General features: G+C 43.5%; 1 protein-coding gene across 2 annotated transcripts; it reads left to right on the forward strand.

Moving 5' to 3' along the window:
* PTPN11 (protein tyrosine phosphatase non-receptor type 11) lies at nucleotides 1–27,047 on the forward strand. 2 transcript variants are annotated; one of them, XM_062614997.1, is made up of 16 exons: nucleotides 2–219; nucleotides 4,839–4,961; nucleotides 6,010–6,204; nucleotides 6,965–7,157; nucleotides 8,377–8,493; nucleotides 8,998–9,111; nucleotides 13,629–13,725; nucleotides 14,296–14,375; nucleotides 14,494–14,652; nucleotides 16,598–16,729; nucleotides 17,613–17,767; nucleotides 18,318–18,385; nucleotides 18,473–18,624; nucleotides 22,175–22,287; nucleotides 22,505–22,606; nucleotides 23,560–27,047. In XM_062614997.1, the coding sequence occupies exons 1-15, from the start codon at nucleotides 206–208 to the stop codon at nucleotides 22,572–22,574; spliced, it is 1,782 nt and encodes a 593-aa protein (XP_062470981.1). In that variant the 5' UTR covers nucleotides 2–205; the 3' UTR covers nucleotides 22,575–22,606; nucleotides 23,560–27,047. The 2 variants fall into 2 exon arrangements, with proteins under 2 accessions (XP_062470991.1, XP_062470981.1); XM_062615007.1 differs by lacking the exon at nucleotides 16,598–16,729 and having other exon boundaries at nucleotides 1–219.
* The last annotated feature ends 294 nt before the right edge of the window (nucleotides 27,048–27,341 follow it).

The following is a 27,341-nucleotide window of genomic DNA, read 5'->3' on the forward strand; positions in this document are numbered from 1 at the left end:
CGCAGACCGATGACGTTTCGGGCGGGTGACGCAGGGCGGGCCGCGCCGCGCGCCTCCGGGGCCTGAGGCGGCCGTTGTTCACGCTCCCTGCAGGGCGCCCGTAGGCCGCGGCCCTCGCCGGGGACCGGAACCCCCATGTGAGAGGCGGCCGGTGGGGGGGGAGCGGCGGCGGCGGCCGGGGGACCCGCCGCTGCCACCGGAGACAATGACATCGCGGAGGTGAGGCGGGAGTGAGCGGCGCCGGGCCCGGCCGGGGGTGTGGGGGGGCGGGCAGGGGCTGACTGCCCCCGGGGTGTGAGGGGACCGGGCCCCTCCGCGCTCCCACCCCCCCGGGGGGCCGTTGGGCCGGGCCTTTACCCCGCTGAGCCACGCAGGGCCTCCCGCGCGCTGTGGCTGCGGTGCGGGGGCAGCCGCCACCTCGCTCCCCGCAACCGCGGCGCGGTGTCCCCGCTCCCCCCGAGCTGCACCCGCTGCCTCGGCCCGGCTCAGCCCGGCGCCTGGCTCGCTCCGTTCCTGCGCAGCGCGGCTCGATGGAGGGTGCCTCCCCGGGGAGGTTGCGGGCCTGGCGGGGTAGGGGGACCGGACGGCTTCGGGCTCCGCCGACCCAATAACGTTGAGTCCTGGCGGGGTTCAGGCCGGGCTCACTGCGCCCGCGTGTGCGCTTGAACCGGAGGTGAGGTTTATCCAGCGGCAGCCCACCCGCGGAGCCGGGCCGAGGCGCTGTGCTCCCCCCAGCCCGGGTGACGTTACGAAGCTAAACCGTGAGCCAGCTTTGCAGTGAGTGTTTGTGAGCTGACCGGAGCCAGGTGCTTGATTCGGCAGCAGCCTTTTTGGTCCAGCTTCAGAACCTTGTGGTGCTGCAAAGTCTGGGTGACAAACAGTTGAATCTGCTTCTTTGTTGTGGGTTTCCATTGTCCTTAACCCGTTCTGGTTGTTTGTGCGGTGCTAGCAGTCCTTTTTGGGCGAAAGGTTAAGTTAAATGTTAGGCTTAAGAGGAAATTGTGTCATAGAAAGGAAGAAGATGTTGATATTGTCATTTAACATACCTATTCAGAACTGTCATAGAACCATAGAATGGTTTGTGTTGAAGGGACCTTAAAGCTCCTCCAGCTCCAACCCCTGCCACGGGCAGGGACCCCTTCCACTGGAGCAGCTTGCTGCAAGCCCCTGTGTCCAACCTGGCCTTGAACACTGGCCGGGATGGGGCAGCCACAGCTTCTCTGGGCACCCTATGCCAGCGCCTCAGCACCCACATTTGATGCGTCTCTTTAATACGTATTCAAGCAGAACTTCTTTGACATTGGGTTGTCCTTGTTCTTGTTCTGCTTATGACGGTGAAGCTGTCTGGGTTGGTTTTTAGTCTGTGGCCGTTTATAGTTGAGCTGGATTTGGGGTCTCCTGAAGCGTGTGGAGTGTGTGTTGGGTCTTCACATATGGGAGCAGGTTGGACGTTACCTTTCGGAAGCAGTCGTGACATCCTCGTTGTTGGGAGTGATCCTCAGGTTCTGCTCCAAGCTTTAGATTGTGTCTTGTGAGGGAGGCTGCAGGAGATGAGAAATAGAAATTGATGAGCCTATAAATAGAGCTAATTAAACTACCAGTCACCGCCTCCCTTTATGCTATGGTTGTGACAGCTGAGACTCAGAACTGGTTTAATCTGAGACTCAGAACTGATTTAATGTCTCCTGCTTTTGAAAGGTGATTAGGAAAGCCCAAGTGCAGCATGGAAAAATGTATTGATTTTGGCTTTTCTCTCTTTGGTCTGGGACGAGAGAAATGCTGGCCATGTGTGACTTATCAGCATGGATCCTCATCTTTCCTGGGCTGTGCTACCCAAACAGAGGTCATTGTAGCACACCTCTGTTTCCTACCAGGTATTAACTTTCATCCAAAGGTTTCTTGCTTAGCTCATATCCCTTTCGTTTTGTAAATGAGAGCCCTGCTATGTCACTGGTTGCTTTTCTGCCAGTCTTTTCATCTTACCCTTCCAAGTCCCTGATTAGTTTACAGTAAGCTGCTGACCCCCCAAAACCAGAATATTCCTCACATAGTGAGGACAGTCAGTTGAATCAGAGCGTGGGCTTGCGTCTGCCTTGTGTTACTTTCTTCATTATATTTATTGGCTGCGATGCCCTTTGCTTGGGACGGCCTCTGCACCTGCTCACAACAGAGAGGGCAGAAGGAAAGGAGGAAAAAGAAGCCTAAAATGCATTCCATCCCTATAAAAGGAAGCAGAAGCAAAAGTCCTCCCTGGGGTTATGTTACGTGTGTCTGTGCCCGCAGTCCCTGTGCTCTGTGCTCCGGTTTTGGAAGAGGTGGAGGCCCCGAGGTTCAAACGAACACATGTGGTGGCAGCACTTCAAATGGAGGGATCTTCATCACCGGGCCGGAACCATTTCACAGAGATCACCGACACCCCCATTTTTCTATTTGGGGTGCCTGACAAATGCATCTTCCTACTCAAAGCCAAAAATACAGAGATGAGAGAGCAGGAGTGCAAGTTACCGCCAGAACAGAAGTTACATAAAGCGCGGTGAACTCCATCCATCTCCCAGGTGTAGCTTTGCTTTTGCTGCGCTTGCTTTTTGCCACCTTCAGAGGGAATGTTTTTAAACAACTTCTCATCTTTTTAATCTCTCCTTTAAGCACGAGTTATTTCTGGTCCCTTCTGTTCATTAAATCGGTATTTTTACACTTTAACAATTCATGTACGGTTACATCCAGATGGATGAGGGTTTAGGGTAAGGTACAGAAGATATTATATTAATTAAAGCTTCTGGAATGTCTCCACGTAATAAATCTGCAGAGCTGATTCCAATAACAACTTCTTTGTATGTTGATTTTAGACTCAAAACCATGTAAAGGTGTCTCTTGAATCCTGTGTGTTTAAAAAGCTTATAAACGGTTCAGAATGCTGCTGCGCTTTATGTTTGATTGGGGTTTGTTTTCTCCTAATGGAAGGGCAGCTTTAGGGGTGGAAACGTGGTGAGTGTCTTACCAGCTTCTGCAGACCAAGCTGCTGTGTTCTGAAATGCAGTGTTTCATGTTCAGTTCATCCTGGGTATTGATGCTTGGGCAGTGTCTTTTGTGAGACTGCGTCAAAACAGAACTTCTCTTGACCTTTGAATAGTCATTAAATAAATGTAGCATCTTTTGCTAATCTGTTTCCCATTTGCTCTAATAACTTGGAAGGGTATTTTTACTAGATTTTTCCATGACCCATGCTGCCCAGGTTTGATTGGTTTTTGTTGTTCTGCAGCTAAAGGTATGGTGGCACTCACTAGACTTTCTTGGTGTAAGCAAAATATCCTTAGCTAGGAAAAAAGCAAGATTAACCAGAAGAATTACTTGCTTCTAGAATGGAATTGGTACAGAAGTAATCCTAATTCCCATTTGAACGACTTGCTGGAGGTTTGGATATTGTAGAGTCTCTCAAGCTCTCCGGAATATTTCCATGAGCATCTCTGTCTGAAGAGAACAGGTTGGATAAAGCCTTGCTGGGAGGATTGTCAGCTCCTCAGTACAGAAGGAATTGCTGAAACAATCAGAGTAATGACCCTCGATTTAGACATGCACTTGCATATTTTGCTGATTTAGCAGTTTAGCATGAAGTGCTGAAGCGTTGGGAATGACCAGGAATGATATTCCTTTTTTCCTTTTTTTTTTTTAGCTATAGCACTCCTGTATCCACAGTGAGTTGTGGAGTCTTTAGCCATAATGTTTTGCTTTATTTCAGCGATACTAAGAACTTTGTGTACAGAGAGGAGCACCCTCTGTTCTTGCTGCAGATAGAAATGTGCGTTTCCACTTGCGTCCTGCGCAGTGTCTGATTTATGGCAACTTGGGAGAATAAAGATGATCCTTTACTTGCCAGACACGAGTCTGACAAAGCCACTAAAGCAGTGGTTAGTTGCTGTGTTCACCTCTCTGTCCCTGGCTGGTGGTTTGGGTTTTGCTGGCTTTCTTGTCTCCTAATATCCTGCCTTCTTAAAAACTCCTTTCACCCAGAACACACAGATGTAGTTTAGCACTGCAAGGGTGCACTAAAAATCCTTGGTCACAGATAAGAGGAAACACAGATGTGTCAACTGAATGGCTAAGAATAAGTCTCAAAAGTTAATGCCATAGGTGGGGACATGGAGCTTCTTGGCTATAGCCCATATAGAGCTCTCCCTTGGCAGGACACTATATTAGTCATTCCGAAGGCTCTTTGTGGGTGGTGAATATCAATATGAGATTCCTGGGTGCTTGTATTTAAGTGGGATATATTCAGACCAGAGAAATTGCCATGGTAGTTGGGAGGCAAAGTCTGGCAGCCGCCAGCGCCACGTTCTGCTGAGGAAGAGCTGAGCAGCTTGTCCCCAAGTGAAGTTCCTTCCTGACCACTCTCAGCTGGTGGTCACCTTGTGCCCTAAAGCATGAGGTTGTGTTACCTTTTTAACCTTTAAAATGTTGTCAAGTGTCACTTCGGATGTCTTGTCTTATTTTTAAGTGTTTTGCCTGGTTGTCTTCCAGTTTCTTTGTGTGTCTTGTCTTCCTGGAGTAAGGAAAATGTAGGATTGTGGTCTCTACATTGTATAGCTCTGATATCATTTTAATCCAAGCAGTCTGAGTATGTCTAGATATAGCTCTTACAAAGCATCTCTTACCAGTGCATCAAACTGCAATGCAATATGAAATGAATAATTTATATTTTCTTATTAATTTAGGAACAAAATTCAGTGCTTCCTGGTTTTGAAGCTGTTGGATCGTTCTGTTGAGTCTTGTCATGGAAGTCGAACTCTGAGGACCAGAAGATCTCCTGTTTATTAACACTCCTTATTTTTAACCTCTAATAGATGGTTTCATCCAAACATTACTGGGGTGGAGGCAGAAAACCTGCTGTTAACAAGAGGAGTGGATGGCAGCTTTTTGGCACGGCCCAGCAAAAGTAACCCAGGAGACTTCACACTCTCTGTTAGGTAAGTTTAAATGGGTTTTGTCTTTCTCCCCAAACTGGGAAGGGTCTTTAATGCTGTTCTTTGGGAAAGAGTTGTAAGTGAACTCCTTGTAAGAGGTGAAGGAATGCATGGATCGCTTTTTAGTCCGTTGTTCCCTTTTCTCCTCTTTTTCTCCTGTTTTCCCTGCAGAGGCGCTCAAATACTTTTAGCCAACTTGGGTAGTCAATTCTGAGTCTCCAGACAAGCAGAAAAGCAAAAGGGATTCATGGTTACATTCATAGTAGCATTGCTTTTAGCCTTTTAAAAATCTATTTGGTATCTGAAGGTAGCACATGCAAGGAAATGCTGTCCAAGGCTCTCTTCTTAAAGTCAGCAAGGTTTTAAGGACAACTGCAGTGCTATTTCAGCTTCCAAAATAGGCCTCTTGGAACTCTTGTCCCCTGAGACTGTGTGTATAGTGATGGGGATGGCAAGAGGAAGTAGATAAAGCACAAGGGAAAAGTGGGATTGGTGATAAGAATGGTGCTGCTTGGATACCTCTGAGATAATGGGCCTGGTTGAACAGAAGGGGCTGCTCTTCATTAATATTAGACTGGGAGCAAATGACTTGCATCAGGCAAAGGCAAGTGCTTACTGAAGGAGAGATCTTAGTGTGGAGTTCTAGGGAAAGGAGCAAACAAGCTGTGATGGGTGTCTGAGAATGCTGAATTCTCCTTACCCCTCCACCCCTTGTAGCTGTGTGTGCAGCTCCTGGGGGCTGAGAGATTTCTGTTGGAGATGGCAAAGCTGCACAGCTTACCCTGGCTTTGAGGAGCCCTTTGTTATAGAGTGTTTTCCCTGTTCTTCCTGACTGTTGGACAGACGCTTCCCCTTCTTGCAAGCCATCGGAATGAGGCTGAAGCACCCTTCAGAAATGCATTAGTTTAGCTACTCTGCAATGTTTCAGTTGGGAAGTGATGCAAATCTAAGTATGGATTTCTGTAACTTGGACAACAGAACACTAAATACAAAGTGATTGATTGGAAATCAGCTGACTTGTGGGGGTGTTTTCCTCTGTTTCAAATATTAGACGAACTGGAGCTGTCACCCACATCAAGATCCAGAACACGGGAGACTACTATGACCTCTATGGAGGAGAGAAGTTTGCTACGTTGGCTGAGTTAGTCCAGTATTACATGGAACATCATGGGCAGCTCAAGGAAAAGAATGGAGATGTGATAGAGTTGAAATACCCACTGAACTGTGCTGATCCTACATCTGAGAGGTGAGAGAAATGCTGGTGAAAACCTCAGCGCCCATTTACTTAATAAATGCATGTTTATCCCTCTTAATGCTACAGTCAGCTTCATTTGATGAAAGGGTGGCTTCTCTCTGCTGTCCTGTACTGAAAGCGGTCCCACTGATTTTACTGAGGTTACTTGCAAAGTAGCCTAATAAACATGACTAAAGGTAAAGCAATCTAAGCCTCAGAACATGTTTTCTTCAGGATTCTTCCTGGTGTGATACTAAAAAGGGCATAGTTCCCTTCATTCTTAATGGGAGAATGTTTTATTATGGGATTGATGTGATTATCCCGACCACTTCCTGATGTGATGTATGGGTAAGGTCTCGAAGATGCTAAACTCCCACAGGTTTATCAGGAAAGTGTGTCTTCATGAAGGAAGTTAGAGGAATTAATGCTCTGGCTGAGGAAAAGGTTGCAGAGAAAGCTCGTGCTTATTGGACACCAGGGAATCATTTGGATTGTTGTAAAGGATCCAAATCAAAGCTTCATTTGAAGCTTGCATGAAATGCAAATTTCAGCGCCTATGGAAGTGTTTGCTTTGAAGTGCTTCTGTAATCACTGGTGCGTATGTACATTTCTGAGGCTTATTTTACTTCTTATTTTTAGAAACTGAGGCTTTCTGCAGGCCTGGCCGCTGTTGTTCAGTGTACATAAGCATTTCCTTTAAATATGTAGAACAAGCTGATTCAGCCATGGCTGGAATGACAAGTAGGGTACCTGTCTATATCTTTATTTAAAGGTGGTTTCATGGGCATCTCTCTGGAAGAGAAGCTGAAAAACTATTAACAGAAAAAGGAAAACATGGAAGCTTTCTTGTGCGTGAGAGTCAAAGCCACCCTGGGGACTTTGTTCTTTCTGTCCGGACAGGAGATGATAAAGGAGAGAGTAATGATGGGAAATCTAAAGTGACACATGTCATGATTCACTGCCAGGTATGATGAAGCACGAGCTTCTTGAACAGGACTGCTTCCACAGGCAGTGGGTTTATTCTAACAGGAGGGCCATGTTGCACTTCACCACAGAGAGCCGAGTACATCCCCCCTTTCCCCGTGGTACTGTGTGTGTTCTGTATCATCTGCGTGATCAGATTGAGTCATTTGATAGCATCAGAATTATATTAGTGTTTTATTTCTTTTGACTGCTTGTCTGGCTGAATCACGTCACAATATACTGTGCTGTCAAGTACCTTCTAATAGAGTTGGTTTTGATTGCATCAGTAGTCTGTCTAAAATCCTCTGCTGATGGAGCCTTTCATGTCTGTGGGTCTTAAACAAGTTAAAGTCTACTGGATGAATTATAGGAAAATAGAAGTAATTGGACAAACAGAGATCCATCCAAATATACATCTTTCTCCTGTCAGTTTTATAGTTGCACCTGATGAATGACCAACAAATTTTGAGTATGGAATCCAAGGAATGCTTTTCAAGCTGTAAATCTTCAGTTTAATGGAGGGTAGCTCTTTGCTGAAGTATTATTAAATTGTAGTATTTTGATATTTTCATACATGCTCATGGGTTTACAAAAACAATAAAATACAGATTTTGTAATTTTCGTTTTCTTCCATTATCCTAAAAGACCGTGCAACTACTTCATTGATTAGAAACAACTAAAATGCAGTAGCAGAAATAGTTTGGAGGTAGAAATGGTCTCCCAGCACTGTAAGAGCTTCACCTGCCAGCATATCTTATTTCCCAAGGAAACCTCTTTGATTTGCGATTAACTTACAAGTAGCATTTATGACAATGAGGAAAATAACTGAGCATTGCTTCCTTGAAATGGGGATGGTGCCAATCAATAGCAGCCTTCCAGGACCCAATGATAGGAATGCGAGTTGATTTCCAAGGCTGTCTCCTGGATTCTAATCATGTAGCTCGGGGAGCCTGGTGGGGCTGAGTGAAGCTCAGGTCAGAAGGAATCATGTCTCCTGGAAAGGCAGATGAAATGATTGTCAGTTAGATGACAAAAAGGGTAATGTCCCCCCTAGTGCAACTGGGTTGCTTTTTAGTAAGGTTCTACCATCCTTCAACAGAAGGATTTTACTAGGTTCTCCTTCAAAGATAATTTCTCATACATTGCATAGCCTGAAGGTGATGTTAGTGTAGATGTCACTGGGGGAAGTGCGTTTATTTTGATGAGCATCTCTTTTTCAAGGATCTAAAATACGATGTTGGTGGAGGGGAGAAATTTGACTCTCTGACAGATCTGGTGGAACATTACAAGAAGAACCCTATGGTAGAAACTTTGGGCACAGTGTTGCAACTCAAGCAGGTGAGTGAACCAAGAAGAAGCCACTAAACTTGTTACCTTCATAAGGTACTGAAGTGCAGAGGTTTCCCCCTGTTCTGTGAGACATCATTTTGTTTCTTTCCTAACACAAAAATGAAGAACTAAACTTCATGAAACCGGATGACAAAGTCATCCCATTTAAATGGGGATAATTTCTTACCTTCCTGTGAAGGGATAGTCTTGTGTGTCTTATGTATGCAGAGCTTGTCTTGGTTTCATTGGGGTCCACAGGGACTGCAGGATGAGTTCAGAAATGAGACAACTTAATGGACTGAAGAACAACTATGAGACTATCTAAAAGCAGTTGTTCCCTGCTCCCATCCTCTCTACTCTCAACTGCTCTTCATTGAACTGTGATGCTCTGAAGTCCAAATAGATGCCTGCATCCCAGAATTGCCTGTACAAAATACACTTGGTGTAGGGGGTTTGTGTTTTAACTGTCTTCTCCCAGTTGCCATTTGTCACACCTGTTTGTATCCCTCTCAGCCGCTGAATACCACCCGTATTAACGCTGCAGAGATCGAGAGCAGAGTGCGAGAGCTAAGCAAGCTGGCAGAGACTACAGATAAAGTCAAGCAGGGCTTCTGGGAAGAATTTGAGGTACTGCACCATATTCTAAGTCTTATAATATTAAATCTTTATGCTAATAAAAGTTGTGTTTGTTACTGCCTTCCTGGCACTTTGTCATCTCCCCCCTTCATCCTTTCAGATCCCTGTTCTTGCTCCTTTCCTGTGTCAGGTACACTGTGTTAAAATTTTACCAGTTCCACTTTTGTGGATTAAATATTTGCCTTTTTTTTTCCTGATTCTGAGAGCTAATTGTGTTCTTCAATGCTCTTTGTTCTGTACCTTGCAAAATCCCTCCTCAATATCTTCCTCATCATGAGGGAGCCTTATGTACGACTGTATCTGGCCCACCAGGACAATTAGTCCTGAGTTCATTCCTGTCTTCCTGTTCTTCATGTGGACAGGAGGAAGTCTGTTGGCTGGATTAATGTTTCTGGAGGCAAAGGAGTAATTCTGAGCCTACTTTACTCTTGGGGACCCAGGTACTAGTACAGTAGCAGTGTCTATGCAGTTGGAACACGTTGGGTATGTTATGTTGGGTGCATACAAAGGGAATTGCACTGTGGTTTCTTTTGCATGTCTTGGTGCAGAGGACGTTTCTGTTTGCACTCTGTTCAGGAGCTTGGGTACCTGCGTTCAGGAAACTTCACTGTGATTTCTCAATCAATATATGCTCTTGCCCTTGAGTTTGTGGCTTTTGGATAGCCATTTTGGGGGATCTTAAAACTCTTGTGAAGTGGTAGCAGGCTCTGAGATGAAGCCACACTGATTATATGTATTCCTTGGACTGTTGGAGGTTAATTTGTGTTTTGTTCTGGTGCTTCATTTCTGCCTGAAGCCAAAATTCCATTTCCTTCCCAGAAGGTCTCATTGCCTTTCCTTCTGTCTTATCCATGAACCTCTTGTGTCTAACACAGCTGTGCTGGCCCAGCTCTCCCCTTCTTTGAAGTCCTAATGATTTCAGGGAGCTACTTATGTTTGAAAGAAAATACAGCTGAAATGATGGTTAGTTTCTTAAGTAGACCCAAGTTAAGAGCATCAGCTGTCATATTCCAAACTACTTGAGTCTAGCCTGGGTCCCAGCCCTCCTCTGACAGCTGGAGTCCCTTTACAACTGCTTTCATTTGATGGTCATAGCCAAAACCTTAAAACTGTCTTAATGGGCTGGTTTATACCCCATACACCTGAGACCAGCACCGTGGAGTCTGGAACTCCACCAGCAGATGGCAACAGGAAACTGGCAAGCCCTGATCTTTGTCAGAGAGGCTGGTTCTGCCTGGGGAATGCTATTTTGAGAAACTTCTTGAATAATGACAGATTTTCAAAGCAACCATTATTGAAGACACTCTCTTTTTGATCAGACATATTCATTAGCTGAATGCACTGTTCAGTCTGATCTGAGATTGTCAGGAGGAGAAACATAAACCCAGGAAAAGCAAAAGATTACCAAGGAGGTAACACATTTCATGAGGAATGTGGCTGGAATATAAGAAGGTACAGTCGTGGCGGTGGAAGATGATAGAATTGATTGAGGATTGAGCTTTCTCCTCTGTCTTCCCTGTGCCTGGGGCAGGGGGACAGTCGTTGAGCCAGGGCTGTGGGATGGTCAGAATCCCACCTTGGAGGAGGAAGCAAACCAGCAGAGGCTGCTTGGGGCACTGCTGAGGGCTTAGGGCTCTGTTTTACCCAGCAGCAGAGTGGTGGATCCCCTGGGGAGCAGTTCTCACCTATGGCTTGTGAATATCCCTGGAGGTAAAATGCCCTCGGCCTTTGAATTGCTTCTCTTGCAGAGTTCAGACCAAGAACCATAAACCTGCTGGTTTAAACTGAACATACAAGTTAGCCAAGCAGAGGGTCTCTCTTGGCTTCCCTGGAGTCTGCAAGCACACCTTCCTCTTATTTAGAGGGCACAAAAAGGAGAGGGTGCCCTGTTGGCTTGTCCTTCTTGTCGTTGATGCTGCCTGACTGATTTCATGTTCGTGGTTGGTTTGGTTTTTATTTTTCCTTGAGGGAAGCACTCTGGTGTGGTGCACTTAGGAATGGATTGTTGATTTGTCACAGACTGACAGGACTGTTACTTGACATTTACAGCTTCTTTCCTGACCTCTGCTCTTTGTTGAACAAATTTGTCTTGTAATGGATTTATTGGTTGGTCCTTAGATGGTGTTCTCCTGCCTTGTGACTTTCCTGAAGAACAGTATTTGCCAGCAAGCCAGAAGCCTTACAGGGAAAGGAATGAAAGGTTTTATCCATGAAACATTCTACTTCTCTTTCCTTTCGCTGCTGTTGCTGAGTGCAGCACTAAACCTCGTTCTTTCCCACTGTGTTTCTGGGGATGAAGCAATCTCTGGCAGTTTGTGTCGTGCTTTCCTTCAGGTAGGTGATAGCTGTCAGCCTTGGTGGCAGGAGGCAGGATCCAACATTCAAGTTGTCTGTGAACCTCTGTCTATGCTGTTTGAGCTGGCAGTCCAGATGGTACTTGTCTTCAGACACACTTAAGTACCTCTTGTCCCTTGAACCACTAGACAGAAGTGCTGACAGCCCTTGTGAGGTTTTTGCTTCTGAACACTTGCTGTTTGGTGAGCTTCAAACTTGGATGGTGGAGTGAAATCGAGGCCTGTGTTTCGGATTTGTTGTTGCATTGTGTACATCTCTTCATGGCCTTGTTAGAAGTCGCTGCTGCTCATGGATCTCTCCTCAGGGATGCTCAAAGCAGTAACAATTAACTGTATGAAGTGATGATGTGTTTGAAGCTGTCATTTCCACACACTTCATTGTTTCCATGTTTCAACCTGCAGGCAAAGTTCAGCTTTTGGTTCTTTCTGTTGGTGTTTCACTTGCCCGAGACTCAAAAGTGTAATATTAGGTCAGGGTGCTCTGTGATAATAGCACTTAAAAGACTCTTGCAGAGGGCAAGAGGTGAGCTTAGTGCAAAGTGTTTCATCCATCACTAGTACAAGCAAGTAGTGCTTTATGGGGATATGTTTTCTGTCCTTTGCTTCACAGCTCTCCTATATTGCTTTTGTTCTTTGCTTTCCATGTCTTTAGGATGAGCCTAATTGTCCAAGGTCACTAAGTGGGGTGGTAACAACAACAGAGACTGAAATAGAAGTGAGCAAATATGCCTGATGCGCCCAAGCTTTAAAGCAAAAGCAATTTCTCTAAGAGTATTAAGGATGGTAACAACAAGAGGAGCAGCTTCCAAAGCCTGAGTGTTCCTTTTAGTCAAGCCAGTACTGCTTTGGGGATTAAAACTTGGAACAAAGACACAGATTCTGGTCCCTCCAGCTTCAATTACAAGGGGGGAGATTTGCTACGAAGTAGCGTGGCTGTGAAGTGTGGAACTGCTGTTGTCCCTGTCACGTTGATTGTGAACCAGACACTGAGGAATTGGCTCTCTGCCAACAAGAGCCATCCCCATGCGGGTTTATTGTGTCTGCACTAGGCTGATTTGTGGATAACCCTGTTTGTAGTTGCCTGATGCTTACCCCTCTTTCCCCAATGGGGTAATACGAGAAAGTCTGCAGAATTCTGTACTGGTTCAGTGAAATGGCTTTGTATTGGTAGGAGAGGATAATGAGAGCGGTTAAAGTGGTACGTGGCTGTGGTGGTGGGCTGGACATTAGCATTTTACCTGTCTCAAAACACTATAGCATCCCTATGTGGACTTTTGTTTGGGGGGAATAGACAAGAACATCATCCTAATATTCTCCTTCTGACTGCTGAAGGACTCTTCACTGTGCTTGGTATTTAAGTGCAGTTCATTGTGTTGATGTGCTTTGGGTTTTCTGTATGCTCCTTCCTCCTCTTGGCTGTCTGCAGTGTGTCTGGCTGCAGCTGGTGAGGATCTGCTCTTGTGGTGTTGATGTAACACAGCTTTTGAAATCTGGGGGACTTGTTCTGCGGGCTTCCTAGCAGTGTTGCTCCAGGCTTGCTGTAGCTGAAGGAGTTGAAGAAGGCTGCTAAGGCCTAAAGGAATCCAGCACAGGTCAGGCAGAGAAGCACTGGATCACAAAGTGCCTTACTCCTTTGGAATCTGGCCATATTTTGAATGCTTTAGGTACTAAACTTTACTGTTATTAAGGCTTATGCCAGTTCAGTGGAAATGTTTTGCCTCCATACCTGGCTAATTCAGCAAAAAGGAGAAATGCAGTGGTGCTCCTAACTTTTATGCTTGGTGAGGAAGACCTAGAGGTAAATATATTGGACCTGCTCTGTAGAATGCTGCTTGTGTTGTCTGTTTTATCTAGAGTGCCTTGAAGATGACCACAGTATCATGAGGACTTGCTGGTTATAGTTGGATTGAAAGCAGCTTTGAATTCAGAGGTGTTTGTAATTATTAGGTGGAAAACAGCTTCCTTGTCACTCTCACTCCTTGTTTCTTATACGCATTAGAAGCAGTTGTGTACTAAGTCTGAAATGCAGCACCTCTCCCTCTTTCTCTGGCATTATAAGTCTCATCCTTTCTATGCGAAAGGATTGCTGTAACGATGCTGAAACAGTCCCTACTGTTGTTATTAAACCCAGTTATTTGTGCTGTTTTCCTTTAGACTCTGCAGCAGCAAGAATGCAAACTTCTCTATAGTCGTAAAGAAGGTCAGCGCCAGGAGAACAAGAACAAAAATAGATACAAAAACATTTTACCCTGTAAGTATTGATTTCTTTGGTTCCCGTGTAAGCCTGCTCTGCTTCTGGGCTTTATTTCCTTAGCTCATAAATACAGGGTTAATTAAGCACCACTGTGCTTTTTCTTCTCATCAGTGATAATTCCCCTTCTGATGTTGTCGGTATCAGCCCATGCAGTTTGTGTTCAAACACTTGCACTTGTAGATATTGGTATTTCCCAAATATTATTCTTATCTTCAGCTTTCAGTTAAAAGCATCACATGCCTAAACTGTTTCCCAGCTAACTGGAATGCTTAAATCTAAGAGGATTAATTTATGGTGCAAAACTGCATGGTGCAGACATGGGGCCATTTGCCTTGACTTAGTGCTTGACTGTCCATGTACTTGTGAGTTACCAGGGGGGATGTACATGTATTTTGAGCTGTTATGGCCACTTGTATTAAGAAATGGCAAAGGAGGAAAGGTTGAATATTCCAGCCAGTAATGTACTGAGTTTGATAACTTAATAGCCTGTCTGTGGGATATTTGAAAGTAGCTGTGTATTCACAGCTGTAGGATGCAAGTGCTTAACATTCACCTATATTCTTCCAGTTGATCATACCAGAGTTGTTCTACATGATGGTGATCCGAATGAGCCTGTTTCAGACTATATCAATGCTAATATTATTATGGTAAGTATAATCCTACCTACAAGACCCCTGTTGGCACAGCCCATGTCTACTCTTTAATGCACTTGCCTAAATCCAAGTTAGTTTTGTAACCATTTGTTAAATGATTCTTTTCCTTTAGCCTGAGTTTGAAACCAAGTGCAACAACTCAAAGCCAAAAAAAAGCTACATTGCTACTCAAGGTTGCCTACAGAATACAGTGAACGACTTCTGGAGGATGGTGTTCCAGGAGAATTCTCGAGTTATTGTTATGACAACAAAAGAAGTTGAAAGAGGAAAGGTAAAAACTTGACTCTCAAACTGGCCTTGGGAAAAGTCATGACATTTGAACACAGTAAGGACTAAACTGTCCTGGTTATACTGATGTATTGCTGAAACCTGGTGTGCTGGGGAAGTGCTGAGCATCCTTTTTATTGGTGCCTGTGGGAATTGAGGGTATGCTCCTAGCAGATCATCAGGCCTCCCTTCTGTAAGGGTTGACTGATTGTGTTTTAGCTTTGTATATTTTAAAATCACTCAGGGAAGAGTCTGTGGTTTTCTGCAAACCATGTTGCTGCTCTGCCCCTTGGAAGAAGAGCAATAAATTACAGTGGCGTTACAGAAGAGTTGACTTGAATAAACCTTATGTAGTTTTATTTAATAGCCCATGGATGGCCTGTGTTCCTCTGCAGCTTCTCCATGCTTCTTTCCAAGTTTTGCAAAGCCATTTGTCTGGGCTCTGCAGACATTTTGATGTCTGATTATGTGGTCAGTGCTGCATGCATTCATTTGGTTTTCTCTTACTCTTTTTTGTTTTCTTGATGCTTATTTCACTTCTTGAAGAATTGCAAATAAGAATCCTGATATAAAACAAAAGCTTTTTTATCTTGAGCCAAGATGCTTTCAGATCTGCAGGAAGGGGACAAACCTCTGCATGACAGATGACTTCAAGAGCTCATTGCCTAAGGAAGTGAGGAACCATGAAAGCTCTCAGATCTGCAGAGAGTTCTGAATATGCCTTAAAATGCACTGTAGGAGCAGCAAATACTTACAAATTAAAATGGTGGTGTTCTGGATGCAGTCCATAGAGCCAATAATACACACATCCCTCCATCAGGCTAAAGCTTATTTTAACACTGTGTCTTGCTGTTCAGACTTGCTACTCCAACTGCTCTTGTGTTCAGAGGTCTGTATTGAGACTGCAAGTTATGCTGGCATACGCCAAGATCAGCGTCTTTTTAGCTTCTACCCTTTTGGAGATGACAGGGAAAGAAGGGCAAAAGTAACAGAAGAGCATCTTGTTGCCTAAGTAGGCTGGAAAGCATGTGTTCAGTCATCTCTTGCTCTGTCTTGTGTTGGCAGAAGGAACTTGTTGCCATGTTTTCTTATCAATATGCAGTAGTAGCTGCAAATAGGAAATGTTTCTCTGTAGTATTCGGTGTTTGGTCTGCATTTGCTGGAAGCTGCATCTATGTACACACTATAATACCTGATTTGGTCCCATGTAGACTGGTATTGCATTCACAGGCTAACAGGAGTTGCTCTTTCCTGAGCTGTCACAGGAATCAAATCAAAGTAGCAGTAGGTGAATCCATTCCTCAGTGGATGGAATCTATCCCTGTCCAAAGATAATCTTGAGAGAGGCATAGCACACCTAAAGCTCTACATTTCAGAAGCTACAGACACATGAGGCTTCAGCCTTCTGCCACAGAGAGCAGGTTTTTGTTGCTTTGGTGATTGGTAATAGAACTAGAGAGCTATGTTAGCTCTTTCTGCTCTAAGTGATGGAAAAGCAAGCATCCAAGTTTCATTTCTGCTAAAAAAAAAAGTGGCTTATATCTTTGACTTGAATTTATTTCACAGCCTGTTGGCTTTGGATTGTAGACTAGCCTGTAAAACTACAGCATTGCATTGGAAACTCAGTAGTTGAAACCTGTAGTTGGGTCGAGATACAAATAACAGGGTTTTAATCCAGGCTTTGAAACTGTCAAGGCAAAGCAGGTATTTAAGATGATAACAAAAGCTCTAAATGGGGACGTTGCCTGTACCTGTTTGTCTGAAATCATCTGGTGTTTGTTTGTGGGGAAGAGAAACATCCACCTAAAGTATACCTTGTCAGCTAGCTGTCCAGTTGGTGCTAGGAATTGTCCTCTCTGCATTCAGAAATGAAAGCTTCTGGAATGTTCTTTGTTGTCCAGTTTATGAACCAGCCCTTCTTCTTACCAATTCCTTCTTTAATCTTGCAGAGTAAGTGCGTCAAGTACTGGCCTGATGAATATTCCCTAAAGGAATACGGAGTTATGCGTGTCAGGAATGTTAAGGAGAGTGCAGCACACGATTACACGCTAAGAGAACTTAAGCTTTCTAAAGTTGGGCAAGTAAGTATGTCAGTAACTCTGTCCTGTGAACTGAGGTTGAAGAGCAGCACAAAAATTGCAGAAACAGACTGTTTCTTTGGAATCAATAAAAGCACTGAGAGATTAATGAATTGACCCCTGTCTTTCTTTGAAGCTCCAGGTTTAGCTCTATCTCTTTGTCCTTGGGATAATTGAAGATTCTTAAACCTAAGCACTTCTTGGCAGAAGATGCATGGCTGCAGAGCTTTGAGGAAATCTGAAGAGAGAGACAGTGCTTTAAAGTAGTTGCATTTAAGTCTAGCTAAAACATTTGCTCCCTTTCAAGGAGGTGATTGTGCTAGAAGAAAATGGTTCTGTGTGGGTCCAGTATGTAGAAAGAAGACTTAAGGAATACAAAAGATGAGGAAGGAGACAGTTAACTAGTGTGGAAATAGCACTTCCTTGTTAAGGAACAGTTCGGTTCAGGGTGCAAAGCAAATTGTATAGGAAGAAAATCAGCAGGATGTACTAGATTGGAGTGTCCATGGGATGGAGCTGAGTGGGGAGAAGTACATAAGGTTGGTGTCACTAGGTATGAATGAGGAGTATGACAGATGAAGGTTCCTCACTGTTGGTCACCCTCAGACAGACCTTTATCATGGCTTTTAAAGGTGAAGATGGGAATGTTCTTGGAAACAACTGCATGAGAAAGAGGGAGCTGAGGAAGCAGGTGATGTGATTGACTTGTCAGGCCAGGAAGAGCTCTGGCTTGTTCCCTCCTTTAAGACAGTTGGGGTGCTGTGGATACCGGGCAGCAGGTTGGATATGGCACCGTCTGATCTGACTCAGCTTTGCCACAGAAATACTTTTAGCTGGATTTTGATGTGAAGGGATTTGTTTTCACATGTTGGCATCTTCCTTCCAGGGGAACACAGAGAGAACAGTCTGGCAATATCACTTCAGGACTTGGCCTGATCATGGAGTCCCAAGTGACCCTGGTGGTGTACTAGACTTTCTAGAGGAGGTGCACCATAAGCAGGAGAGCATTTCTGATGCAGGACCAGTTGTGGTCCACTGCAGGTATGGTGATGCACTGTGCCTCTCCTGCTACTACTCTCTACCTTGTGGAGCTGGATCCTTTTTTTTTTTTCCCTCTTTTTCTTTTCTTTCTGCTTTGTGTTTTGCAAAACACAAAGTCTGCATGAATAAGGATTTCTGATCTTGTATGAGAAGGTGGTTCCAGTCTTGGCTCCATACATTTCGGGTGCAGGATTGTGGAAATATTCTAGTATCCCATCCCACCTGCTGTGAGTGCTTTCTCCTCAGTCTTGGCTTATAAATTAAATACTTCTTACAAGGCAAGGAAATGTTAGATCTGACCCTGTAGGTTTTTTTTTCTGATTCAAGGATGTTAATAAAGGCTGAGGTACAGAAGTGCTCTCATTACTTCTGTCTCTTCCATGTGTTGAATTGCTTAGGTCTCTAGTTACTTTTAGCTCTGTTGCCAAGTTTGATTCTGGCTATAATTTGGAAGTATAATGTCTATTAGAATTAGCCTCCGAGTTGGACTGGTGTTCTGTTGTCTGTTCAGAAAGAGCAAACAGTTAACTTCTTTTCTTCCTTTTTCCAGTGCTGGGATTGGGCGAACAGGAACGTTCATTGTGATTGATATTCTTATTGATATAATCAGAGAAAAAGGTACGTTCTGCTGGAAGAGGAGACCATTCTCTCCTCCAAAGACAAAGTTTGTCTTGCTTTTCTTAACGTTCTGATGATTTTCCGTAGGTGTGGACTGTGATATTGATGTTCCAAAGACCATTCAGATGGTGAGATCACAGCGGTCAGGAATGGTTCAGACAGAAGCACAGTACAGGTTTATTTACATGGCAGTACAGCACTACATTGAAACGCTACAGCGCAGAATCGAGGAGGAGCAGGTACATTTGTCCTGAGTCTAAAACATTCCATAGGAACATGTTAGCATTTCAGCAGGGAGCAGAGTTGCTCATTTGCTGCCTGTGACTTCTGGAGACGTGGCTGCTGTCTGTGGGTAACCAGTGCATCGTGACAAGGCTGGGTCTGTAACCTGTTAACCCTGTTCAGAGAAGTTAACCTGTATTTCAATTCATTATGCTTAACAATTACCTAAACTAGTAAGTGGAATTAGAAAACCATAAAATGAAACCAGTGTGTTTGACCACTGGCAGAGGAAGAAAATTGGGACCTTCCATGAAAATGCCAGCATGTGTGGGATCCTGTCCTCCAGCCCATGCACTCCAGCTCTCAGATTCCCTTAATGTTATCTAGGTTTCTGTGCAAGAACAACAAAAGATAAGGCTCTGTTACTCAGTACAGAACCTTGTGTTCTGTTGTGTTTTGAATACTGCCTGTATTTCTAAAGTATGATAACCAAATTCAGCTGCTAGACACTCTAATACCAATTGCAGAGTCTTCAAGTACACTTTTTTTAGGAAGGCATAAGTATATTGGACTGAAATGTTAAAGAATGAATGTGGTGATCTTGCAGTAGTACGGTGTCCAACAAAAACCAGAGGAGTGATTTGGTGTGGTGAGGTGAGAAGAGCTTTGGAATATGCGGTGACAGCCCCAAGACCTTTGGGTCACCCTTCCTGTTTGAAGTACGTCACTGCACTCAAATCCTACAGTCTTACAGAAGTGACTTCATGTTGTAATAAAAACCTGGCATTCTGCTCGCTGTTGCTTTTCATTCTCTGGTCATCTGGGGCTTTTATCTTTGTTTCACAATTTCAGTGTCTTTCCTTCTGCAGCTGGCTTGCTGCTTGGGAGATAAAGATGCGCAACTGATGAGGCAGATGTGGGGAGCTGCTTGGTTAGCACAGTGCCGGATGTGAGATACAATCCCTCTTTAGAGGTGGAGTGTGCCAGCTTGGGTTTGGCACTCTCAAAGAGAAGCCCCTCTCTTGTGTGGCTTCTGCCTGCTTTGGAGTGTGGCAGAGCTGATTTGATATTTGCCTACGTGATGTGGATGCTCTGTTCAGCAGAGAGGATAGAGGCTTTATTCCTCTCCTCAGGACAGCTGTTGTGTGCTCTGATGGTGATTAGACACAAAGTGAAGAACAAGTAATCCCTCAAGTGTACTTTTTTTCCTGCCTTTGTTGTCTCATTTTGCTCTAAGGAGCTGCCTCATATCTCTGTATAATGATGCAAGTATCCTCAGCTTGTTGAATAGGGTCTCTTTCTGCTGCTGCCATTTGCAGAGTAGATCTGGAGCTCTCTCTTGATCATTGTAATAGGTTTTGAGTAGTATTTTGATATTAAGTGGAGCACTGTATTTCGCCTGTAGTGATGAGACTCAGTTGTGTTTCATCCTCTATTCCATTACTAGCTCAGAAGGCACAGGTATAAAAAGAAACTGGAAGTGGACTATTGCTTTACTTCAGGAGGTCTTGACCTATAGCTTGGGCTAGTGGCAGCTGTGGGGATGAAACAGTATAGAACTTCTCAGACAAAAGCAAAGCTTTGTGGTCGCTATAGGAGCTAATGTCCTGAAAAAAGCATGGTGATCTGGGGATGCTCCAAGGCATGTTTTGATAGAGCAGAAAAAACCCTGGCTGAGTGGTAGAATGCTTGAATTTCATCCTAGTAAGATAGTTTGGGAATGAAACGCTGTGTTTAGAGAAACTTTAACTTCTGGAACCTTCTTCTCTATGCTTGCTTTAACTGCAGTTGCAAACAGTGGAAGTTGGGGATAAAAACTGGTGAAGTGGTTAGGACCTTTATAGGAAACCATATGAGGTCATGTTCCTGCCTGCTCTTCTGTCTGGATGAACACAAGCCAACTCTGATAAGGAATTAGGTGGTCACATTAGCTAGCCCATTGTCACGCAGGACTTACAACCAGCTGGACTGAAGAAGTGGATTTGGGAGCAGCTGCATCTGTTCCCATAGATCTGCCTGCTTCTTGTTTGTATTCAGGAGAAAAATGTCCCTCCTCTGCAAGCATTCCTTCCTGCTTTGCCATGCTGAGAGCATCAGGATTTCACACTTAGGTGTTGTGTTAAATGTTGCCTGTCTTCTTACGAGTGGGGAAGAAAAGCAAAGTGAATTTGGTCTATTTATGATTCTTCCCCCCATTGGAGAAACGTTATATTCTCTTGCATCTCAGAAACAAGTAGTTCTTACCACATTGCAGTGATTCTGTGTTAGAAAAGATCATTACAGGTGAAATTAGAAGAAAGAAAAACCAGATATCTACTTTTTCTTGGCTTGTTTTATCTGTTTAGATCAGCTTAAGTAATAGACCCAGATAGATCTTTTTAATTGCTTTTCCTGTACAGTACAGCTGTAACTTGAATTGTATTCAGCAGTTTAGTGTGGTGGATGGCAATCAAGCCCTAGTTTTGGGCTTCAGAATATTGGGGTTTGGTACGCCGTAACATTGGAATGCAGCAGAGTTTGAACCTTTCCATTTGCTTTCATCTTATTTTTCAGCATTAACCTTCCAGGCAATTGATGTGTCCTGGCAGCAGGTAGAAAAGTGATTTGTCAGGAGTAAGCAGGAGCCTGAGAGGGGGGAAGTTCAGTAAGAGAACAGAACAAGTTGAGCAAGTTTTGAGCAATCTCAGAAGGGTGCCTTGGGAAAACATCAACCTACATTACTGCACGGAGCATTCTTAGTGAAGCTGAGCAGCCAGAGCTCCCCAGAGGCTCTGACAGCCTCTGCTGTGAGGTTGATCCAGGCCAGTTATTTAGTACTTGTTCAAGCATTTAAAAACCCAAACCAACCCCCTCAGACAACAAACTCCACAAGAAAACCCCTCAAACCCAATACCCTGTGAAACTTTAAAGTCAGGTTTTAATTTCCATGCAGGTTTCAATATCTGCATGTGCTGTGGATGTTCGTCTTGAAAAGGAAAAAGCCATATCCCCTTCCTTTCCTAACGTAGCTTTGCTTGCTGGAGCCTCCAGTATCTTTAGCTGCATGCCAGCGCAATTGGCTGCAGCTTGGAACATATGCTGCAGAATACAAATAACAGCTTGGGTTCTTTTTATATCGAACCTAATGGGCTAAGATGTTATTTTATTAGAGATCTTGCAAACAATGTTGTTACTCATTTGGACACATCTCCAAGCTGGAAATAAGGTCAGTGGGAAGCCCACTGCCTGGTGCTGTCTATTAAAGAATGAAGTGTGGTTTCTTCTGCCAAGTAAGATGAAGATTGCCTATGAGTTCATAGGGTTGGTGTAAACTGCTGGAGATGGTGGAAAGCATAATAGTGAAAAGTGAGGCTTTTCAGGTCTTGTAACCAATAGCTAAATCCAGCCTTTATGTCTTACCCATTTGTGCCTGTTATCTACAGAACTGAGCTCTCTCATCCTCATAGACAAACCTTTCTTCTAAACCCATACATGTTTAGTTAACACATGTAATTTCTGCACTGCTTTCATGACTGTTTTCTATCAGTAATCCGAAACCTGCCTTTTTTGTTGTATTTTTCTTCACAGAAGAGTAAGAGAAAAGGTCATGAATACACAAACATTAAATATTCTTTATCGGACCAGACAAGTGGGGATCAGAGCCCTCTTCTACCCTGTACCCCAACCCCAGCGTGTCCAGAGTAAGTTCACTTCTCTTGTTAGTACTGTTCAAAACTTAGGCACTAATCATTTGGGACTTCAAATGTGAATGAGTTACCACTAAATCTGCCCTAGACAGTTGTCCTGTGCTTTGCCCTTAAATTGAGCGAGCCAAATTGTCACTGACATAAATTGTGTGTATAAATGTGGTTTTCTCACACTAGATCCTTTGGACTGTAAATACTTATTTTATTTCAGAATGAGAGAAGATAGTGCTAGAGTATATGAAAATGTGGGGCTGATGCAACAGCAGAAGAGTTTCAGATGAGAAGATGTACAGAGACTTCCATGCAAAAGCAGGTATGGGTGGATGTTCAGGAGCGAGTGGAATTCAGCCTGGGCTTGTGGTGTTTGGAGAAAATGTACCCAAAACCAAACTATGAGAACTACAGAAAGGACTTTCTAATTCCCAAAATGCATATAATCCAATGGGGCATTTAAATCCCAGAAGCTCATTTTGATTGAGTTGCATCTATGTCTACCCTTTCAAAACAATGTGCAATTTGGCTTCTGTCCTTGTGTCCCGGCTCACCAGTGAAATGAGTTGAAAGTCTTTATTGTTCAGGAGACTGAAGTTCTGCACGCTGGCAAAAGACGAGTAGCAGCTACAGTCTGAAGTTTCCACATCTTTTAAAAGTGATCTGCTTGATGGTAAAGATTTGTGTGTGCTTAAAGAGATCCAGAGAACACTTAATCTCATGCCTAGCCTCATAAAAGATGCGATGAGCAGTTACTGCTGTGCCTGTGTGGTGTGAGCAGTTGGTCTTGTATTGTTGTCATACTAGTAAAAATGAAATCCTTTTTCTGGGAGAGAAATCTAGATTCTCTTTATTACATTTGGTTCTTGCAATTAGACAACAGAGTATTATGTGTAGGTTATTAGCTAAGAAGTTTATCTGATACTTCAGTTAATGGGCTGTGAATACAGCGAAGGAAAATCTTTAAAGTGGCTTTAGTAATTAATTTCATTTAGATTCTAATCTAAAGCCTTTTATCATCTTCCCCCTGTGTTTTTAAAGCCCCATTTTCCCTTTTCCATTGGTAACTGTGAGTGTGATTCACCCATTTAGTCCAGGGACCTCCTCCAGGTTCATACACATCTACTGCCAAAGTATCGCACACTTCATAAGCACAGTTTGAGACTTTCAGTTGAGTTTAAGGCTGTCTTGAGCACTTCTGTGTCATGTCAAACTGAGAAATATCTGCTGGTTTCTTTCCCTAAATAATCTTTTTCTTCTCCCTTCCTTTCCCAGAAATGAATATGGTTTTTAAAAAGGTCAAGAAAGAGACGGAAGAAGCTTCACATGAACGGTGAACTCTGAGGGCTTGGTACCTTTTCATTTACGGTTTTAATCCTTCAACAGTAGGCAGAACTTCAGACCATCTAAAGATTGTTGATCTCTCTTCTCTCCAATACCTGATTTACAATTGCTCGTTTTCCAAATAAAAGGAAATCCTTCTACAATGTAGACACCTACTTTGTAGAGTCAGTTTTGAATCCCACAGACTGTTGGACTGGCATCCATTTGTTTTTTAACTAGTGTCTTTGTTTCACTGTATGGCTGTTAGTTGGGTTTTTTCCTTATTTGAGCAGTTGTGGGATGTATTTTGATTTCTTTTGTGTTTTTTGGGGGGGTGGGGTGGTGGGAGAGCAATGGTATGTATAAATCCTTTACAATAATGTAAAATACTGATGGGAACAATACTTGATTGTTTGAAAACAGTGGATCACCAGCATGACTAGAATCAGCTACACGATAAAATTAGTCCTAATACATTTCAAACTCAGACTGAGTTTCATAGGAGTGAGCAGTTACTGATATGAAGGTGCTTTTTGTGATGACTGGTGGCTTCGATTACCACTTAGCTGAGTGGCTGGATGGGCTGGTTTTGAGTAATGCAAGGTAGCCTTTACATCAAACAAGATTTCTTTTCCATGATCTCTATCTAAAATAGACGTTGACTGTGTCTCTCAAAAGACACCGTGGCCTGGCAGTTTGGGAGGACACTGTCTGTGTTCATTTGTCTGTGTTCATCTGTTAAGCAAGAGATTGAACTTGTAGAGTTAAGGTGTTGCATGTTGATGCCTTCACAGCATATTTAAAACAGTGAAACAAGTAACCCATTGTGCAGGCTGTTACCTTAGTGTGAGGTAATCCTCTTCCCCTTCTTCTGGGGAGGTGGAAGCTCTTGAGCCTTCTGGTTTTTTGGTAAGGCCTTATGCTTGTTTGAATGGCTCAATTAAAGCTGTAGGGGGGAAGTAATGTGCAGAAGCAAGGGACTCACTGAAATTGCCTTAGTTGGAAAGGGCAGCCCGGGCAGCAGGGCCAGCAGGCTTGTTCTGGATCCTTCCATCAGGCAGGAGTTGGTTACTGCTCTACCTGAAGTGCCTTTCAGAGCTGCATTGACTTTGCTGTCCCTATTCGGCTAAAACTCATGTGCATCTGAAACCACTTCTGATTGTTGTCAGTGAGGCACAGTCCTCTTCTGGAGCCTCTAGAACCAAGAACTGCTGTTAAGCTGCCATTTAATTGGGTTCCTTTGCTCTGTCCAATTATCTGGACCAGAAGCTCCCTTCAAAGCCGTGAGCAGCCAGGGGTGTGCGTTAATGGCAGGATCGGTCCCTGGGAGCAGGTACCCGTGATGTCTTACCGACACCTTTTTCCCCACGTTTCTGGGGAAGTTCTGTGACTTAAGTGGTGTTAAGCAATTATTGCCATTTTCATACAGCAGATGCAGATGGTGAACGCTGCATTCAGCTGCTGTGTGCAGGGGTGCAGGGCCAATGGAACTGCGTGATTGGCCTCACTAATGAAATGATGCTGAAGCCTGGAATGTAATTAATGCAGCTTTGTGAAAGGTGAAGTGGGAGATTACATTGCCTGTTCCTGAGAGTGCTTTGCAAAATCAAATATTGGAACACTTTGAACTGAATGAAGGTGCTTCTTTTTAACGTTAAGCAGAATTTTGTTACTTTGCCTATTGTCCTTTTTGTCTTTGAGGCTTTGGGTTTTCTTTGGAACTCCTGTCACCAGCATACCATAATACGTGTTTTAATGCCATAGCCTTATACTCTAGCCATAAATACTTGAGCCCTTGCTAGATCTACAATTTCCAGTCATGATGAGAGAGAAATCTGTTCATTAGGTAGTGAGATACCTGTTGTACATCACCTGCCTCCTCTTCTGTCCCTCAGCATCCTCCTGCTGAACAGGGATCAGTTGTAAGTGTTGGTATTTGTATAGAGCAATTGACAGCAATTAAGTATTTGTTTAAAACTTTGTGCAGTTAGACAAATGCTGCCCTTCATATGTTACAGCAGGGTGGAAGGTGTTCATGTTTGGAGGTGATGTGCACCAAACTGAAGAGTCAGGGGGAAAGTCAAGAGAAACGAGAGAAGGACCCCGAATGAATCTGATCTCTGTTATGAACTCAGTTAATGTGATGTGTCTTAAAAGATTGACCTGTAGAAGCAGCAATCACTTATTTGGCCAACATAAAGTTGCCTCTAAAAACCTCATTTTAGCTGTTTAGGACCTGCCTCTGTAGGATTTTTGTTGTTTTCTTCTTTTCTTTTCTTGGAACCAGGGAATTCTTACTGCAGAGTGTGTATTAATCCTGGGGAGCATATGGTGGGAGAATGTCAATGAGGAGGGAACAGAATCCGAGAGCCTGTAAATAACTTCTCCTCTCTTAACTGGTGTGTTGGGCCCTGCTGAATACCCAAGGGGAGACCTTGCAAAATGGAATCTTTCATGCACCAGCAGGAGAGGGGTGATTCTTAAAGCGTTTTTGTATATTATTTTAAGCAGTGGTTGGGGTTTATGGCAGATGAAGCAAGAGAGAGCAATGGCCTTTGGTTCAGGGGAGATGAGTGAATGTGGGTTTCGTGTATTTCTAGTGAGTTTTTAGGGAATACATTTTTAAGCATTGATTTCAAGCTTTCGCTGTGTCAGGGATGCAGTTCTGAAGTGTTCTGCTGGAGACTTCATACCACAAGGGAAACTTTAACCCAACTCCTACGGCACAATAATTTATGCCAGCATGAATTTGCTGCAGACTTCATTTACTGAATGTTTTATAGCATACACTTTAATTTCAGCTAACTGTTGTTCGGACTGATTGGTTCTCCTATTAATCCTGACCAAACTCTACTTTTGTTCCTCTTAAGACCTGTGTTTGAAACACGATTAACTTGGCTACAGCTAACGAAGTTATAAAACCTGTCTCCTTTTTTTGTTGTAGGGATGAGAGCAAAATCACAGCTGGTACTAGGATGTGTTGTCAGGTTTTTGATTTCCTACCCATAACTTCATTACTTCAAATTAATTTTTTAATTTCTCCCTTTCAAATAGTGAAACCTAATGAATAATTTCCAGCCTCTTTATTTATGACATTATTGTGATTTTTGGTTTTATTACAGTACTAAAGACTAATGAAAAAGGATCCTCTTTTTAGGTGGAGTAGACCTTGCATTTATTTTTTTCCTGCAGTGTATGAAGTATTGTACCAGAGTATTAAATGAAATGTAATATTTTATTGAGAAAATTTCTATCCTTTAAAAGGAATACGTTTAGGATGTCATCAATTTGATGTGAATCATGTAAATGTTGACAATGCGCTGTTTATTATACATCTAGTGTTTCAAAAGACTCACTTACTGCCTTTTGCCCACGTACATTCTGTAGACCATTTACAATTGTCAAAATGTGACATTAAAATAATAGTTCCTGTATAGAAATATTGGTGGTTGTCCATTGTTTTCTGTGCTGGTATTTATGGCTCTTGGCTCGGCTGCTCTGCTAGCTGCATTGTGATTTTTATTGCCGCGAAGCTCTCTTATCAGAAACAAAAGCGTATCTGTAAACTTCAGAACGACAAAAAAAAAAGGGATAAAAAAAGAATTAAAAAGGAAATAAAGTGGTTTTCTTAAGATGGTTTGTCATTACTGTGTTCTCCAGCTCGCCCTCGGAGGAGATGGTGTTGAATCTCATCTTCCACTCTAAAGCAGAGCGTTTCCGTGCTGTTCTGCAGA

The sequence above is a fragment of the Pezoporus occidentalis genome, unplaced genomic scaffold (genome assembly GCF_034315485.1).
Source record: "Pezoporus occidentalis ecotype Australia unplaced genomic scaffold, CSIRO_AGI_Poc_V1 ctg102, whole genome shotgun sequence".
Taxonomy (NCBI): Eukaryota; Metazoa; Chordata; class Aves; order Psittaciformes; family Psittacidae; genus Pezoporus; species Pezoporus occidentalis.

What these genes read in the sequence shown, in the direction of transcription:
- PTPN11 (XM_062614997.1), top strand. An exon ending in AGCTTTCTAAAGTTGGGCAA is followed by an intron (nt 16,730 to 17,612) that starts GTAAGTATGTCA and finishes TCTTCCTTCCAG; the next exon opens with GGGAACACAGAGAGAACAGT. An exon ending in GCAGAATCGAGGAGGAGCAG is followed by an intron (nt 18,625 to 22,174) that starts GTACATTTGTCC and finishes TTTTCTTCACAG; the next exon opens with AAGAGTAAGAGAAAAGGTCA.